This window comes from Littorina saxatilis, linkage group LG4, assembly GCF_037325665.1.
Source record: "Littorina saxatilis isolate snail1 linkage group LG4, US_GU_Lsax_2.0, whole genome shotgun sequence".
Taxonomy (NCBI): Eukaryota; Metazoa; Mollusca; class Gastropoda; order Littorinimorpha; family Littorinidae; genus Littorina; species Littorina saxatilis.
In genome coordinates, this window is record NC_090248.1 from 32200966 (window position 1) to 32218064 (window position 17099).

A 17099-nucleotide genomic window follows, 5' to 3' on the forward strand; every position below is an offset into this window, starting at 1 on the left:
CCCCCCCCCCCCTCCCCAACATAAAAAAAAATCAAAGTTTTTTTTTTAAATTTGGATTTTGCTAGGATTTTACGTACAACTAATTAAAAAAATTCGATTTGATTGAGAACCTTGTTCCAGATGTACATAGACATTAGGTTAAAACTGTATTCTAAATGTCTGTTTGAATATTGTAGTTATTTTTGACATTTTCATTGATTTCATGTCCACTGACTCCATGTAACACGTGACAGGTAGAACGCAGATTTGACCTGTTTTGAACATGATGTTACTTTTTTTGTGGTGCTTTGATGTTCCATAATTACCTAATCTTCAAAATATGAATGTATCCTAAAGGTCTATTTAATATCACAGTTGTCATTTATAACATTTTGAATAATTTCATGTCCACTCACACAGTGTAACATGTGACACGTAGAATGCTGTTATGACTTGCTTTTAACATGTTTTGCTATTGTTTCTGTTTTCATATTCCATAAATAACCTAATCTTTAGATTGTAAATGAAAAGTTAGTGTATGTATAACATTCTGGTTGTTATTTCAAATATTATGAATATTTTCATGTCCATCAATATTTTTGTAACACGTGACACCTACAACAACATGTTTAACTAGTTTGAGCAAACTGTAACAACTTTTAGGGATATTTTTAACATGTGTCAGTGTTTCTGTTGAAGTGTTATATTTTATTTTAGGGTTTATACTTCTTGTGGTTACTTAGCAGAAAGTATCAGTTTTGACTTTTATGATGTTTGAGCGTTTTGCGACATTACGTGACACTGCATTCAAGATTTGGCTCCAAATGTACTTTTAAAGACTGATAATGCTTTTGCAGGGTCTGTTTACTAGAAATAAATCATTATCAGTTGTATGAAATGATATTAATGGCTTCTGTGGTCAGTTTTGTTGCACATGTGGCTTTTCTCAAAATTGGCGTTTTATGGCATATTATCAAACCGTACACATTTCCCAAATGCACAAACCATTCTTTTATTACACAAATGTGTTCATCAAAGACTAATGTATCACTTAAAACACCAAAAAAAATCAACTGAAAAGGTTTAGTTTGTCACAAATGTCCAAGCACCCCCCCAGCACCTTTTGGCAAAGCCTCATATAAATGCAGAATAAATAAACTAAAACCATCATTGCAAATGTTTCTCAAAGAACTGTCTTACTTACACAAAGTTGACAAATATGTACACCAAATGGAAATGAAGTATACATGTTTTTTAAAGAAGTGGCTACCATACAATACCTTAGTCGAATAATGGAAAACAATACAGTTTATATCCGTATTTTCCAGTCAAATATCATGTTTTTCCGTTGTGTCTTTTTGTTCTCCTGTTGCATTTACAGAGGATTCACTTATGATTTGTCACATGAAGATTATTCACAACTGCTGTGTTGTCACATGTTCCTACTATATTGTAAATGTTGATGCCTGAATAAACCATTAAGAAAAAAAAATAAATAACTATACTCACACGAAATAAACATGACCCTTATTAGTTTTACCAAACAAGTTCTGACATATTTTGTTCAAAATACAGTATTTGAATTTCTTTAAAAAAAATTTTAAAAAAAAAATTAAAAAAAAAAGAATTCATCAGAACAAAACAAAATTAAAGCCGAACACAATTGTTACATACAGGATTTTTTTAGGATGTGGGGGGGGGGGCAGGAGAGATCTTACAAAGGAGTTCCATCATAGTGTAAAATGTTTACATCTTACACTGTACCATTTTGATTGAGCCTGGTGAGTCACTTTCTTTCTTTATTTGGTGTTTCACGTCGTTTTCAACCACGAAGGTTATATCACGACGGGGAAAGGGGGGAGATGGGATAGAGCCACTTGTCAATTGTTTCTTGTTCACAAAAGCACTAATGAAAAATTTGCTCATGGGGCTTGCAACGTAGTACAATATATTACCTTACTGGGAGAATGCAAGTTTCCAGTACAAAGGACTTAACATTTCTGGGGGTGAGTCACTAGTGGCTTACCTGTTTAGCTGATTTGAACGTTTAGGGGTTGGGAGATAAGAAGTACAATAAGAGGATGGGGATGGGGGTGTGGGAGAATATGTAACCAAAACAAATGTTCACACCAAAACATCAAATAATGATGCAAAAAGCATACTGAGTCAGCCAACTTATCTGACGTACTTCTCCTTGTTGATGCCATTGTTTGCCAACCAAAAACTAAGGGCGGTGTTGTAGTGAACGCTCAGGATGCGAATATGGGGACAATCCTCTGCCAGCCAGTCCTGCAATTAAAACAGATAACAGCCATTATCAAACATTTTAACAACAAAATTGACCAAAAACACAAAGAAATGAATGACAATGTGCTGAACGTTGCAACTTATTGACTTCATACTGTAATAAAGATGTAAATTCGTATTCTAAATGTACAGCATGCCAAAGATAAGATTACTATGAGAACTCAGGTCAGGCATATGCTTGCACATGAACATATCAAAATGTATACAAAAATAAACAAGACAAATTTAGACCACCTCTGAACAGCTATTCACTATTCAAGAGTTTATGTGTGCATGTACGTGTTGTCAGTTTGAAACAGACTTCAAGTGCCAAAACATCTACCCTAGATAAAGTCTTTTATTCCCCCCTCTGCTTCTTTACCTCTGTAAACTTGTAGGGGTAGTTATTTTTCGATAATGACCCAGCAACCAAACAAATAACGACCCAGCAACAGCCTGAATCCTCGATAGTGCAATGGGTTGAGAGGTTGTTCTGTTTCGGTACTACTTTTTGCAACTGAAAAGTTCCGAACGCTCTAATGTACGAAGTATACATCTCTGGAGCAAACAATTCAAACATACCGCATTTAAATTAACAACTACAGGCCTGAACACATGAATCTCCATATAAAATCCATGAGTTCGGTTGTTTTCTGAATCTCATCTGCTGTGCTCAAGCCGTTCATCACAAGCAATTTCCCAAGGCAAGTAACTCATACTTTGTCTAGCGACAAGAGTAGTTCCCCTTCTTTTCACTCAGTTCCTTCGACAACAGACTGCAATCCGACGGTCAGTTTTCAACAATATTTCATTTAATAAACAGATCACACGCAACCAAATGCACACATCTCATCAATTTAAACAACATAAAGGAGTTTCATACACTATTTTCCCCAGAAAACTGAACTTCATACAGTTTTTAACGTTGGAACACGGGTGCAAAAGTTCGTCTGCTAGTCCCATTTGACGAAAAAACATTATCCTAAGCGATACTAAAACATATACAGAACACACAATATCTGCCTTTGCCGCCACAGCAGAATAACAGCATATCTGTGTACTTGATTTTAGCCCAAAATAGGAAAACTGACAAGAAGTGTTAACAGAATGGAATGATTTGCACGGAACTATACAACCGCGCATTAATCGATCGCCTGCGCAGGTTGACTGGTTGAGAGAATAGGATTCGATCAAACTTTCGCAAAAAAACTCCTCTTTTCTTTGAATAACTGAAGAAAGGAGGAATAAAGAGGTTACACACCTCGTCTCAGTGATTATAAAAAATAATGGTCTCAGTTCGCGGTCATGAAAAAGCTCGCTAAAGCTCGCATTTTTCATGATCCGCAAACTTCGACCATTATTTTTGATAATCACTGAGACTCGGCATGTAACCTCTACATACACACAAAACAAAAACGCCAAAGGCATAGAGAAATGTTTGAGACAAATCTTTCTCACACTTTCCACCCACAGATAAGAAGAAGTCAAACAGCTGCAAGTATTATGACTTCTGAACTAGAGTGTTGCCAAAACTCTGATGAGACGGCACGTTCCTATGAAGGACATTTTTTGTTGTCCCTTTGTCTATTTACTTGGTCAATATATACCTGTATCAAGAGGCCACCTGCAATAGAGGGACACCTTTGGCTGGTCCAAAGGGTGTCCTTTCATCACAGGTACCTCTGTACAACACTGGCCATAGAACCTCTAACCCAAAAACTGACACCCAGACCTGCCAACCCTTGTGAAGCCACAAGTTTGAATTTTCAGCGTAGCAAATGGCGTTCAAGGGAAGCATTGTCTAAAATTGAATTTACACTTTTAGAAAGTTTATTTAGTTAGGAGGATAATAATGCCCATTAGAGAATGTCTGCAGTGCAACGTTTTAGTGTGGACAATGTTTTCTTACTCATATTCTGACCGCTACACAGAGTGTGAAGCAGAAATGAGTACCAGGACTCACAAGAAAGAGGGAACTGTTGCTTGCTTCACAGCTTGTGATTATTTGTTTAACTCATTGTCTCCCAGGTATGGATATATCCGTACCCACTCATATGGCTCTATCTGACCAGGTACGGATATATCCGCTCAGACTGTTAGCTTCAGTTGCTTCCTGTAACGTCGATCAAACACCTGCATTCCAGCGTGTTGATACACAGTTGGTACCAGTTACTACAATTCTGAGTGACCTGCTGCAGCACAGCTGGTCTTGGCTAAAAAAAAATTGGGTCAACATAGGTGGGGTAGAAAGTGTTAAGAGTAGCAATTTTATGCTGGGCGTAACAGCTTAGCACTTTATCTTAAAATGTAGCATGCTACGCTAAAATCGTAACAGTTGGCAGCTCTGGAAACAACATCACTCACCTTAGGCCAACAGTCTGTGTGGGGTGTACCATCATGGTTCTGTTGAGACTTAATCACTTTATCCTGTTGTCGCCAGGTTTTCACCGCCCCTCCCAGAAACCCGTGAACAAAAATCACGTCAGCATGCACAGTTTTCCTGCAGCAAGGAGAGACAGAAAAAAATTGTAAAAGGAAAGAGATAATGCTTAATATCTGAAGAACATGATATAGGTTATATGATAATTCGAGTTTTTATGCCCTCACAGCTTTTGATGACATACATAAGTGTATGCGTGTTTAGGTGGTATCAGCCATCTGCACTTATGGCCCAAATTCGAACCTGTGACCTTCCGATCACAAGTCCAGTGCTCTACCAACTGAGCTACCGGGCCCCCATAAAAAATTGTCAATGCACTGCTCAAATTTAAGTCACTGCAAGTGAGGCTGAATCAAACACCCATGTCAATATCAAAGCCTGCCACAACTGTCGACTGCCTTTGATTCCATGATATGATCTTATTCAAGAGGTAAAGATGACAAAACTTCATAAATAATGAAAAATCACTGCTGGATCTGACCCGCTACATTCATAGATAATCAAAATAAGAACCACTGGCTAGACATAACAGAAGGCATGATAGCAGCAAATTGCTGCAAGCATTCAACACATCCTAATTCTTGTTTGAAGACAGGACTGAATGGCTTTGGTCTTGGCCACACATTGCAGGGAACAAGCACGTTCTCACCCCAGACATTGAGAATGTGTGTCCACTTAAAAGAAGGTGCAGATTCTGTCGAAAACATTCTGTGCAGAGTTAATCTGTCCAGACATCTCAGGTGGCCATTCACATTGTGGGCTGTATAAATGAGGGACCACTTCAGCATTCAACGATTGTGTCTCTCATAGTCTGAGGCCTGCAGATGTTATACACTGGGAAGTTCATTGCAGGCCTTCAACCGTTCTCCACAGTTTCATCTGCAAGGACCATTATATCTTAGAGACGTCACAGATCTCTGCCATACACACACTGAATCAACAACTGTGAGGACTAAGAGTAAGAGAGACAGTACCATTGACTAACCCGGACCTCCAGAGTGGGTGTAGAACAACAATGCCGTCATCCAGCACCTCAGTGCTCCAGTCTCTGTCCATGTTGGTTAAGACACGAGCGGCCATCACTGCCAGCGTGCTGTTCTTGCCCTCCGACCAGCTCTTCAGTGTACCAAGCCAGCCTATGTCATGCAGTCAAGAAATGTATTACAGAAATGTAAATATGTGACTTGATCACTCTTTTGAAACACAGTTGTGAAAAAATATGTTCACACGCCCCCAAAACTCAAAACCCCATTTTAAGACCCCCCCCCCCCCTTTTAAGACCTTATTTTCAAGGTTTTTCCAAAGTTGTAAATGGGGGTTTCCACTGTAACATGACTACAAAAGTATTCAAGCACAGAGATAGTTGTTGGCTTTTCGTGTCCCTTCATCCTATTTGGCTATTCAGGTCCCACAAAGCTAAAACGGACAGATTCAACCACACAGTCACATGAATACAGAACACTCACAGCATACCACATCTCTCCCATTAACTTATTCAAGGCACATCAAAATGTTTCCCCTTATTCGCTCCCGAGCCATTATTTTTAAATAATGTAATAATACAACAACAATAGATAGCCTTACATACCTATACATTTTTGGAAAGTTTGAAACTTGCGCTTTAATAAAATATATGAAAGTACATTTGAAAGTATATATATTTTGTTGTCTTTCCATTTAGCAAAAAAATACCCACTTACAAGCTTCCATGAAACACCCATACACACTGTCATAATCCACATTTTCATTCTCGGAATCATCACAAAAATCATCGCCCAATGGCACAAACTTGTCACCAGATTGTAAAATACCATCTCTACTAGTATCATCATCACTAAGGTTAAGATTAGAACCATCCTGCAAGATAAGTTTCAGCTCTCTCTTTAGGTTGATACCTCTTATAGCAGAACGATCTGCAATCTTGGGAACTTCGGAAACATGTTGTGTCAAATACAGTCAAAAACAGAACATTATTCACAAAAACTGGAGAGAAGGAACTGTGTATGGTGAATGTACCACAATATAAAGGCAAACTTGAGAGGTTAACTCCTGAGGTTGTTTCCCTTGAACAGTGGAGCTATTTACAATGCTGAAAGTCAGTTACATCCGTCGGATTCAAGCATCTGACCTGCCAGCAAAGCAAAGCAGAGCTGATCCGACAAAACTGGAATGAGTAAATCCCCTGGCTTCACTTCACATGCCTGTGTGTAGCTATCCTTTGTCATGTCAGATCAGTTTGCTTGGTGTTTTTGCTGTTGTTTTGTCTCAGTTATTTGTAATTTGTATGCTTTCTATGCTCGTTAAATATTTGCTCATTTTTTTTGAGAATGAAATTGTACTCTTCTGGAGCCAATTGATGGGACTCGCACTACAGAAAAGTTATTTATTATTATCATTCACTCGCACATTTACCTGTTTTCACCATGACTTCATGCAGGCTGGTATGAAGAGCCAAGTTTCCAAGCAAGTCGGCCACAGCTGTAAATGTCAGAGTGTTCTCATACTGCTCTACTGCCCTCTGCAGCATAACCAGCCCCTTCTTCTCAACGAACAATGCTGCCAGTTCTGCCGTCTGGAACAAAAGCAGATGCAAGTCAAGATAATACATGTACAATAAAAAACACTGAGCTGCGTTCTACAGTGGAACCCCCCTTTTAAGACCTCAACAAATCTGAGAAAATCAGGTCTTAAAAAGGAGGGAGTCTGAAAATGGAGTTCAATTTACAGACTCTATGAAGAGAAAATCAGGTCTTAAAAAGGAGGGAGTCTGAAAATGGAGTTAAATTTACAGACTCTATGAAGAGAAAATCTTGTCTTAACAAGAGGCGAAGCCTTCAAGGCTCACGTAAGAAATCGACAAACAGTAACACAAACTCAATCACTTTGTCACACATACACACACACACACACACAGTAAGCGGCATAGGTGACACTGTGCAAGAAAGCGAGACACTAGATCTAGATCTGAATGGCCGATTTCGAAGAAAAAACTAGTCTCGGCCCGCTCAAAATAACAATGACCGAGACTTTCAGTAATTCCTTCGCGTGACGTCTAACCCTCTTACGTCATAATGTGACGTCTTCAAATGTTGTGACGTCTTCAAATGTTAAAGTTTCTACCACAGACATACATACATACATACGCACGCACGCACGCATGCACAGACAGACAAAAGTTAGCATCGCATAGGCTACACTTACGTGAGCCAAAAAGGAGGGAGTCTGAAAATGGAGTTAAATTTACAGACTCTATGAAGAGAAAATCTTGACTTAAAAAGGAGGGAGTCTGAAAATGAGTTAAATTTACAGACTCTATGAAGAGAAAATCTTGACTTAAAAAGAAGGGAGTCTGAAAGACTCTATGAAGAGAAAATCTTGGAAAACAAGGTCTACAAACGGGGGAAGAGTTAAAACAAGGGTTCCCACTGTATTAGGAAATCTGCTGAGCTCAATCTAGTGATATTATCACCTCTGCTTTTCTGATACAAATAAAGAGAGTAAGGCTGAATAAGGCCAACAATTAATTTGACTGAAACCTCATATGCGTCTTACTCATGGGAAAACTTTTAAAGAAACAAAATAAACAGAAAAAGAATAACTTTTCCAAGAAATGTTCCTTTTAGTTTACCATCTCTTTCACTTCCTTACACTAGATTTTCTGCAAGTACATTCTGGGTTCTATCATGACACAAGTCCTCGAAGGAACAAGTAACTTCAATGACCTCTCAACGACTGCCTTTCAAAAGCGTTCAGCCATTCATTGCATGCCCTTGCTGCAGTTAATTTTCCCTTACACAGCATAGCTGAGCCAGAGCGGTGAGAAACTCCAACAACAGCTGGTCTTCAGGAGGGGGGCCATCCAGCGATGCCACATCCAATGACGATCCATCAAACCCCCAGAAATGAATCTACAGAACAGAAAATCATTGCAGTCAATCAGAACATATACAAGGTTCCACCATGTACTGGAATTTGTGTCTATTAATGAGTCATCAAATGTCCACACATTAATCTGCAAACAAGAATATCATTGCAGTCAATCAAAGCATTTACAAGGTTCCATTATCAACAGGAATTTGTGTCCATTAATGAGTCATCAAACGTCCAGAAATGAATCTGCAGAAAAGAAAGTCATTGCAGTCAATCAAAACATTTACAAGGTTCCATCATCTACTGATTAACCATCAACCCCCAAGAAATAAATACTCAATAATGCAACCATCTGATTTACACAGGTCAGACATGGGAATTGATTTTAAAAAAAATCTCTGAAAACATGCTCCCTCGGAATTTGTTTGAAATCTAGATTAAAATCTGTGCAATTTGGCACATTCTGGGAGTATGTTTCATGAATTTTACACAGCAAAAAAACCTGACATGTGTTTTATTGCATCAAAGAGACCGCCTGAGGACCAGTCAAACAACTTGTGATAATGCATGTTTCAGCTACTAGGTACTACCCTGGCCAAGTTTCCTCTCAAGACATCAAAGAGACCGCCCCATAGGTTAAATTCGGTCACTGACCCCAGTGCAGGAAGTGTTTCCTCTCTCAGATATGACAGGGGAACCACCTCTCATAGCTAAAACTGGGTCATTGACCCCTGGGAAGAAGGTCAGTGTCTATAAACAAGGCAACCCAGCTATCACAATGGACCTGCCTTTGATCTCACCCCACACACAGAGCACACATATTTTCACTCTGTATTCTTCCTTTGATGTGCGGCTTATTTTCCTTCTTCGACCGTTTGTTACGGGTATACTTTTTCAATTTTGGTGCGCCCTATCGGCCCCAGTGGGTGACTGGATTACAATTTTTTTTTTTAAAGAAGGGGGTGCGCCTGCGCTGTAGCGCCTTGTAACCCCCGGAAAATGCGGTATCTCCATTGCAGGATGGTGACAACCAACAGCGGAAATGATGTTTTTGCAACTAATATCAAAAGACATGTTCCTTTTTATATTTAGTCAAGTTTTGACTAAATATTTTAACATCGAGGGGGAATCGAAACGAGGGTCGTGGTGTATGTGCATGTGTCTGTGTGTCTGTGTGTCTGTGTGTCTGTGTGTGTAGAGCGATTCAGACTAAACTACTGGACCGATCTTTATGAAATTTGACATGAGAGTTCCTGGGTATGAAATCCCCGAACGTTTTTTTTCATTTTTTTGATAAATATCCGGCTTTTCGTGAAAGTTGAGGCGGCACTGTCACGCCCTCATTTTTCAACCAAATTGGTTGAAATTTTGGTCAAGTAATCTTCGACGAAGCCCGGACTTCGGTATTGCATTTCAGCTTGGTGGCTTAAAAATTAATTAATGACTTTGGTCCTTAAAAATCTGAAAATTGTAAAAAAAAATAAAAATTTATAAAACGATCCAAATTTACGTTTATCTTATTCTCCATCATTTGCTGATTCCAAAAACATATAAATATGTTATATTCGGATTAAAAACAAGCTCTGAAAATTAAATATATAAAAATTATTATCAAAGTTAAATTGTCCAAATCAATTTAAAAACACTTTCATCTTATTCCTTGTCGGTTCCTGATTCCAAAAACATATAGATATGATATGTTTGGATTAAAAACACGCTCAGAAAGTTAAAACAAAGAGAGGTACAGAAACGCGTGCTATCCTTCTTAGCGCAACTACTACCCCGCTCTTCTTGTCAATTTCACTGCCTTTGCCATGAGCGGTGGACTGACGATGCTACGAGTATACGGTCTTGCTGAAAAATGGCATTGCGTTCAGTTTCATTCGGTGAGTTCGACAGCTACTTGACTAAATATTGTATTTTCGCCTTACGCGACTTATTCTTTAATTCTAGGAAAACAACATTGCCATGTGTGTTAGCTGCTACAGAGATATATCTGATGTTTTATATCTAAATCTTGCACATTTCATTTATCAAAATGTCCATTCCTGTTTAGCGACAACCAACAGCACAAATGTGTACCCATGTTCATGCTGTCACGTTATGACAATTATTTTGTGTGTTGATTGAAGGAAATAAAGGTATTTCACATATAAAAAAAACCTGAGGTCAGTTTTGGTGTTCTATTTGATGCGAGTGGAAATAATCAAGATGTGTGAGTGTTGGTTGTCACAGTGGACATATTATTACATCATATAAACACAATATATTTCGACAATCTTGGATGAATTTTAACAGGGATAGTTATATACCTTTGTTTCAGTAATTTAAGTTTTAACTGTTGTTTTAAACTTTGGAGATGTTTTTGCCATTATTTTGTGTGAACTAGTTTGTCTTGTGTCACAACCAACAATCTCAAATTATTCGACTAACAACTGATCAAATCATGTCAAGTGTTGCTCAAAGTATCTTTTAACACATGTTTCCAGATAGCCAAAGGACACAACTTAAAACATGCACAAACTGAACACTTTAAATACATTTTGGAAATTGTCACTTTCAGTCGTGATTGTCAACGACCTTTTGTCACAGGCTCATATATATATATATGGCAATTTAGTATGGTATACAGTAAAACCTGTCTCTAACGGACACCCTTGGGGAATGGTAATAGTGTCCCTATTAGACAGGTGTCCCTTCTTCACAGGTGGAGGGGCCGGGGCAATATTTTACAAAGAGCACGTAAAATGAACAAGACACTTTTTGTCAGTCCTGTAGTATGTATTTATTGGATTGAACATGAGACTCACTGAAAATGTGAGTAAACAAATGATACATGTAGCAAACAACAACAACAACAACAACAACATTCCCCCCCACCTACCCCGTTCCCTACACACACTGTGCATTCAAACTTACGCAAGTCGGACGTCACAAAGCTAAAAATAGCTGACTCTTCATCAGTCATTCAACGGGAAATTCCGCAGTGTGTCTCGACCAAATTGGGTCAGCTCTTGTTTCATTGCAGTACAAAACCACTCCCATACCACGTTGTTCAGGTCTTCATATTGCGTTTTCCGACGTTTCACAGTTTTTTGGTCGATTCGCGCACCTGACTCCCACTCCTTCATCACATCTTCTTTTTCCGATTTGATCCTCGCGATCTGTGTTTTACCACATCCCATCTCCTTCGCCACATCTCGGCATGATTGGCCGCTATCTAGTTTTTTCAAGGCAGCGACACGCTGCTCTAAAGTCAACGCTTTTCTTTTTCCTGCTGGAGATTCCATTTTCAAACACAGTAGTCTACTGTTGCTTTTGGTTGTGACTGTATCCACAATGCGGAAAAGCGAAAGTGAGTGAGCGAAAGTGGGTCTCCATCTAAACAAGCCACTGATTGGTCAGAAAAGGGACAGGACAACCAATCAACAACCATTTGTGCTACGGCTGCCGAGCACTGACTTGCATAACAGTCGAGTTTTCGAAGTTGCGTTTTTATGTACGTTGTGTCCGTTTGTGACAGTGTTTACACTTCCTACGGTCCGAAAAATCGTGTCCGCGTCCGTAAGTGGCAGGTGTCCGCCCGTTAAAGGTTAGTTATTGTTGAAATCGTGTTCGTGCCATGATAAACTGTCCGTATGTAGCAGGTGGCCGTTACAACAAGGGTCCGCTAGACTCAGGTTTTACTGTAGTGTGCAGTACAACTGTTATCATAGTCTTACCCTCAAGAAAATCTGAAGATTTATTCTCCACTTTCGATTTAAGAAAAGAAGCAATCCCACACACTGTTCCTAAACACAGTCAAGTTCTCACTTTGTCATCTGTAGCTCTGTAGCGGTTTTGAAGATACTGCTGTGCGATGGCTGTAACGGAACCATTGGGTGACCTCCCCTTGCTGTCCTTGACCTCTACATCCAAGGCCAACACCATGGCTGCCAGCTCATTCAACAAGTGTGTCTGCAAAACACAAATTCAGATATGGTACCACTAATCATAATCTCAGTTTAAATGCAGATGTATACACAATCATCCAGTTAACTGAAGTCTGATACAGAGGAACCCCTAGCTGTTTAAGATCTTAAAAAAATTAGGTCTTATTGAAAAAGCAAGGCCTCAACGAGGAGGGGGGGAGTGCCCAAAATGTGGTGGGTGTTCCACTGTACATACATTTACAGATCTCTTTATGTCCCTATTAATCCATTTATCTTGTAACTTAGTTTCTTTTATGACAATTAAACTCCTCAACTCCTTTAACCATCTCCACAGAGCCAAATATCTTTGTCAAACTATAAACGCACAAGTTCTGACCTCTGTTGGGACCAACGACGGCGGTTGAAGAAAATACCTGGGGTCAGCCCCTTGTGATCTTGATAATCCAATCAGCGTCCTGAAGTCTGCTGCTTGTGCGACGTACCGGTACTGGTAATCTGTCACATCATTTTGAAACGAACATGATGACAACTTGTCAATCTTAGGCATACATCATAGTGTAACAATACAGCACAATACAATACATTTACAATTATACTTAATTATTTCAACCTAAGAAATTCTTTTGTGTTATCTCCAGACTAAGACAAAAAGCTGGACCTGGATTGAAAATGTGCACAAGTCCAAATGTTCTGGCGTACACCTCACAACATTTTACACGTATAATAAAATGACAGCTGAATTCAAGAAACAATCATGTGAAATATAAAATCCTGTACAATTTTACAAACCACTACAGGAAGTAGGAGCAGGCCATGTTACCTTCCCAGTGAGTTTTCTGAGCCAGCGCCTTGACGCCAAGTCTCCTTACAATGGGATTTTCTGTGCAACACAGTTCCAGTAAGGTGAAGGGGTCCTTGCTTTTCGCTTGTATCCATGGAAACCACACATCTGAAAGTAAGACAAAATCATCACTGTCACTATGGTGAATGAATGAATTAAGTCTTATGCAAATCTGCTTCAAGTTCACGACATTATATACTGTTGCGTCGGCAGAATGGTAACATTTTTTTTCGTACAGCACATTATGCATTCTGCCAAACTGCCACGACAATACATATCAATAGGAAACGTAATAGTACTGTAATGCTTCTGTGGTAGCAAGTCATTATGCTAAAAGGGAACCTGCTATTCAGACTTGTTCGTGTGACAGACGTTTTCTTCCACACTAAATTACGTTGATTGTCTAACGAAGCCGTCAGGCTGAGTTAGACATCAGGTAATCGAGTGTGGAAGAAAACTCTGTCACAGGACCAAGTCTGAATAGCATGTATGTCTCACAGCTTTAACAGAGGAGAGATCAAACACGTTTTCCGTACTCACGCTTTGACAGGGTTAGCCACATCAGTCATTTGTGGGGAGATCTACTTCTTTGACGGAAGTGACCGAACAACTATGAATGACATCTCAGTATGTGTGAATGACGTCACAGTCTGTATGTTTTGAAGCATCACATCCTTATATGACGTCTTTCTGTGTATGCATGCGCGAATAGTTTGTTCTTTCCGCTGTCTTTGTCTTGTATAACTCTGTCCTTCATATCTTAGACTCACAGGCCTCATGAGCGAGCCACTTTCTAATTGCAGCTAAACTCGTGTATGGAAACAGTACTGTCGTCTGGGATGCCGTTTGCAGTATTCTCAGTGTTGAAGAATTTGTAAAGAGAAGAAACGAGTTTAAGCGGGAGAAATGAAAGCCTTGAGTGCTTTTTTGGACTTTTGGGGGGATGATTGCGAGTTTGACTCAGTTCTTGCAATGCTCCAAAGCGTGTAACATACAATCTTGCACACGTAAATTTGCTTTAGTAGCAGAAAGCGTGAGACATACACTGATGTCTACCCTGCTGCGCACATATATTTATCCTACATACGTGAGAGCAACCCCCATGAGATAACAATATCGTTCAATTCACAAGTTAGTATATCATGTAAATGAGGCCATGTCAAAGAAGTCTGGAAGGGACATGATTTTCCACTGCTTGTAATGCCAAACTCACCGAAACAAACGTCATTCTGGGAACACTTTTGCGCTTGCGTGTTCCTCTGGAAGAATTTGTAGAACTAATACGTCACGCTATGCATTCTAGAGTGACGTCTCTTTGCTTTGACACCAACGATCACACGAGGCTTTGGCAGAGATCTAGGTTCAATAAGAAGCGTTAATTTGGGCGCTTCGACTGAGGGACGTTTGGAGCAAAAGACACGCAAGAGCGGTATGTAGGATACTACATGGCTTGGAGTGTTGTACAAGATTTACACGAGTTACTTTTTCAAATATTGAACTGCGAGCAAATATTTAAAAAAGCAACTTCTGTAAATCTGGTACGACACAGCAAGCTATGTACAAGTAGTATTCTCTATATATACACCTACCTCCACTATCCGTATGTCCCTGGCTGTCCCCTGGCAGTTGTGACATGTGTAAGGGGGCACTGTTCGCCGATTGAAGTGATTCTGCATTTGAGAAAGCTGACGTTACATCTGACATGTTTCTGTGCAGCAGCTTTATCTCCCACCATACAATGATTGTGCTGCAAAAAAGCACAGAAATATATTGATAATTACATTTTAACGACAAACAAAATTGACAAAAATCTCTAAAGACAATGACAGATTTTTAAAAAAAATCAGAAACATAAACAGATGCTATCCTTCCAATGTCTAGAATAAAAAAAATAGAAATGTTAGTTTATGGAACATTTACATTATAATTTTGGACAAAACTAAACATTCATTGGTACGTTGCAGTGGACAAAAAAACTGTTGTGTCTATGTCTTGATTTTACACCTCAATGGCCATCTTCAGGTTGAAATCAAAGCATACTCACATAAGTTCGGGGTGGTTTGGTCCATTTAACTCAGGAGATTACTTGTATGTTTGTCCACTGCAAAGACCATTAGGTCGACATACTCATAAATAGTTCAAGTTGCGTCTAAAATAAAACGTTCCATAAAGTAACCTTTCTTGTTTTGAGATTTATTTTTAACCAAATGTCTGCACTCTTCTTGTCCACCTTTGATCATCATTTTAAAGCATAATGTAACTCAAAACTCTTCAAGGTCTTAAATTGTCAGGGTCATTCAAGATTTGACAACAGTAATGCTTTTTTTCTTCTTCTCTATTGCAATTGAAAGGATACGTGTGCATTTTGGAACTGTTTGGTGCACATTTCATCATAAATAAATAGATAAGCCCAATTATTTTAGTAAACCCTACATTCAGCTTACGTACCTGACAAAGGTTGTCACAAAAACAGCCACCACACCTGCAACAACAGGAATGTTTTGCTGAATAAACTTACAAAATCTTTCTCTCTCTTTTTCTTTCCCAAATGCTCACACACATTTTTTTAATAGGTGTACACACAGGGATGGATAAATCATCCGCCCTGTCGCCAGGAACGAGTAAAACATTGCTCTGGGCTAGTAGAAACCGTCTGGCAGCTCGCCCGACTGGCAAATCAAAATTCTGGTCAAATGTAAAACGACATTCAGTTGTAACTTGTACTATCAAGTTTCAAAGTCATTGAAACACTTTACAACGCATGAATTTCTGTCGTCAGCATAAATGCCGCCATGTTGTAGGGAATCGAGAAAGATGCTCATATCTTGGATGCTCTTCACGCAATTTGTTGTTCGCACTGTGGCTGGGATCTTTTGCATGTAAAAAAATAAACCTGACAGTCAATCATACTACTATTACTACCACCGTGCCATAGTTTTTGGTGAGACAAGCTTGGGGCTGGCCGCTCACAGAGCTACAAAACACTGCGCAAGAATTAAACACTATTGGTTGATACTTGTACTTGAAGTACTTGTGATCCCGAAAAGGTCGTCTGCACTGGTCGGTAAACAGCAATGGACAGCCAATCGGTTTGCGGCCGCCGTTTTTTGTTGCATAGCAAGCAACCCCAAGGCTACCTCGTGCTCCTTGCCCCACTCGCTTTAAAGAAACAGGGGACTGTCCTACTTGTCGGTTCCCAAAACCACTGTGAAAAACATATGACTGTGGGGACGCTACCTAAAGGTCATAATTAAACCACTACATTCAAGCCAGCAAAAATCAAAAGGCTTTACTCACCCCATGTCAAGGATGAAAAGAAAGCACTTCGCTGCTGATGGGAATCACGGCTCTGCCCTGAGGAGTGAGAAAATCTAATAACCTTGAGACCCAACGTCCGCAGCTTACAACAGTGCCATTTGCAAGGAGTCGAGTCAGTAGACGGAATTCCATCAGGCCTTCCGATCAATTTTGAACTCCTGATCACTAGGCGAGAACAACAGCCGTTCGTAAACAGTCGCTGGCAAAACCACATCCCAAAAGACTGCGCCCAACTAAGTTGTTTTTATTCTCATTTCCTCTGTACTTGCATAAATGTTTGGAGAAATACGAAGCAGTGGGTAAATTGAAAATGCTGATGAGCACACAATGCAAACAACTGCATAAAGCAAGAAAACACACGCAAATTGAAATAAAGTGTCGTTGGGCTAAAAGATCCAAAACTGAGAACGAAAGTTTGAAGTATCAAGCTAGC

General features: G+C 39.4%; 1 protein-coding gene across 1 annotated transcript in view; it reads right to left on the reverse strand.

Moving 5' to 3' along the window:
• The window catches only part of LOC138964513 (protein SERAC1-like), a 26348-nt gene extending 9249 nt beyond the window's left edge, over positions 1-17099 (reverse strand). Inside the window, exons 1-11 of the mRNA XM_070336490.1 lie at positions 16646-17099; positions 15797-15830; positions 14938-15095; positions 13328-13456; positions 12884-13002; positions 12389-12532; positions 8500-8613; positions 7118-7277; positions 5691-5841; positions 4630-4765; positions 2168-2268 (exon numbers count right to left, since the gene is read on the reverse strand). Coding sequence (XP_070192591.1) covers positions 2168-2268; positions 4630-4765; positions 5691-5841; positions 7118-7277; positions 8500-8613; positions 12389-12532; positions 12884-13002; positions 13328-13456; positions 14938-15095; positions 15797-15830; positions 16646-16880 — 1481 coding nt within the window. The 5' untranslated portion in view covers positions 16881-17099. The remainder of the gene's footprint in view (positions 1-2167; positions 2269-4629; positions 4766-5690; positions 5842-7117; positions 7278-8499; positions 8614-12388; positions 12533-12883; positions 13003-13327; positions 13457-14937; positions 15096-15796; positions 15831-16645) is intronic.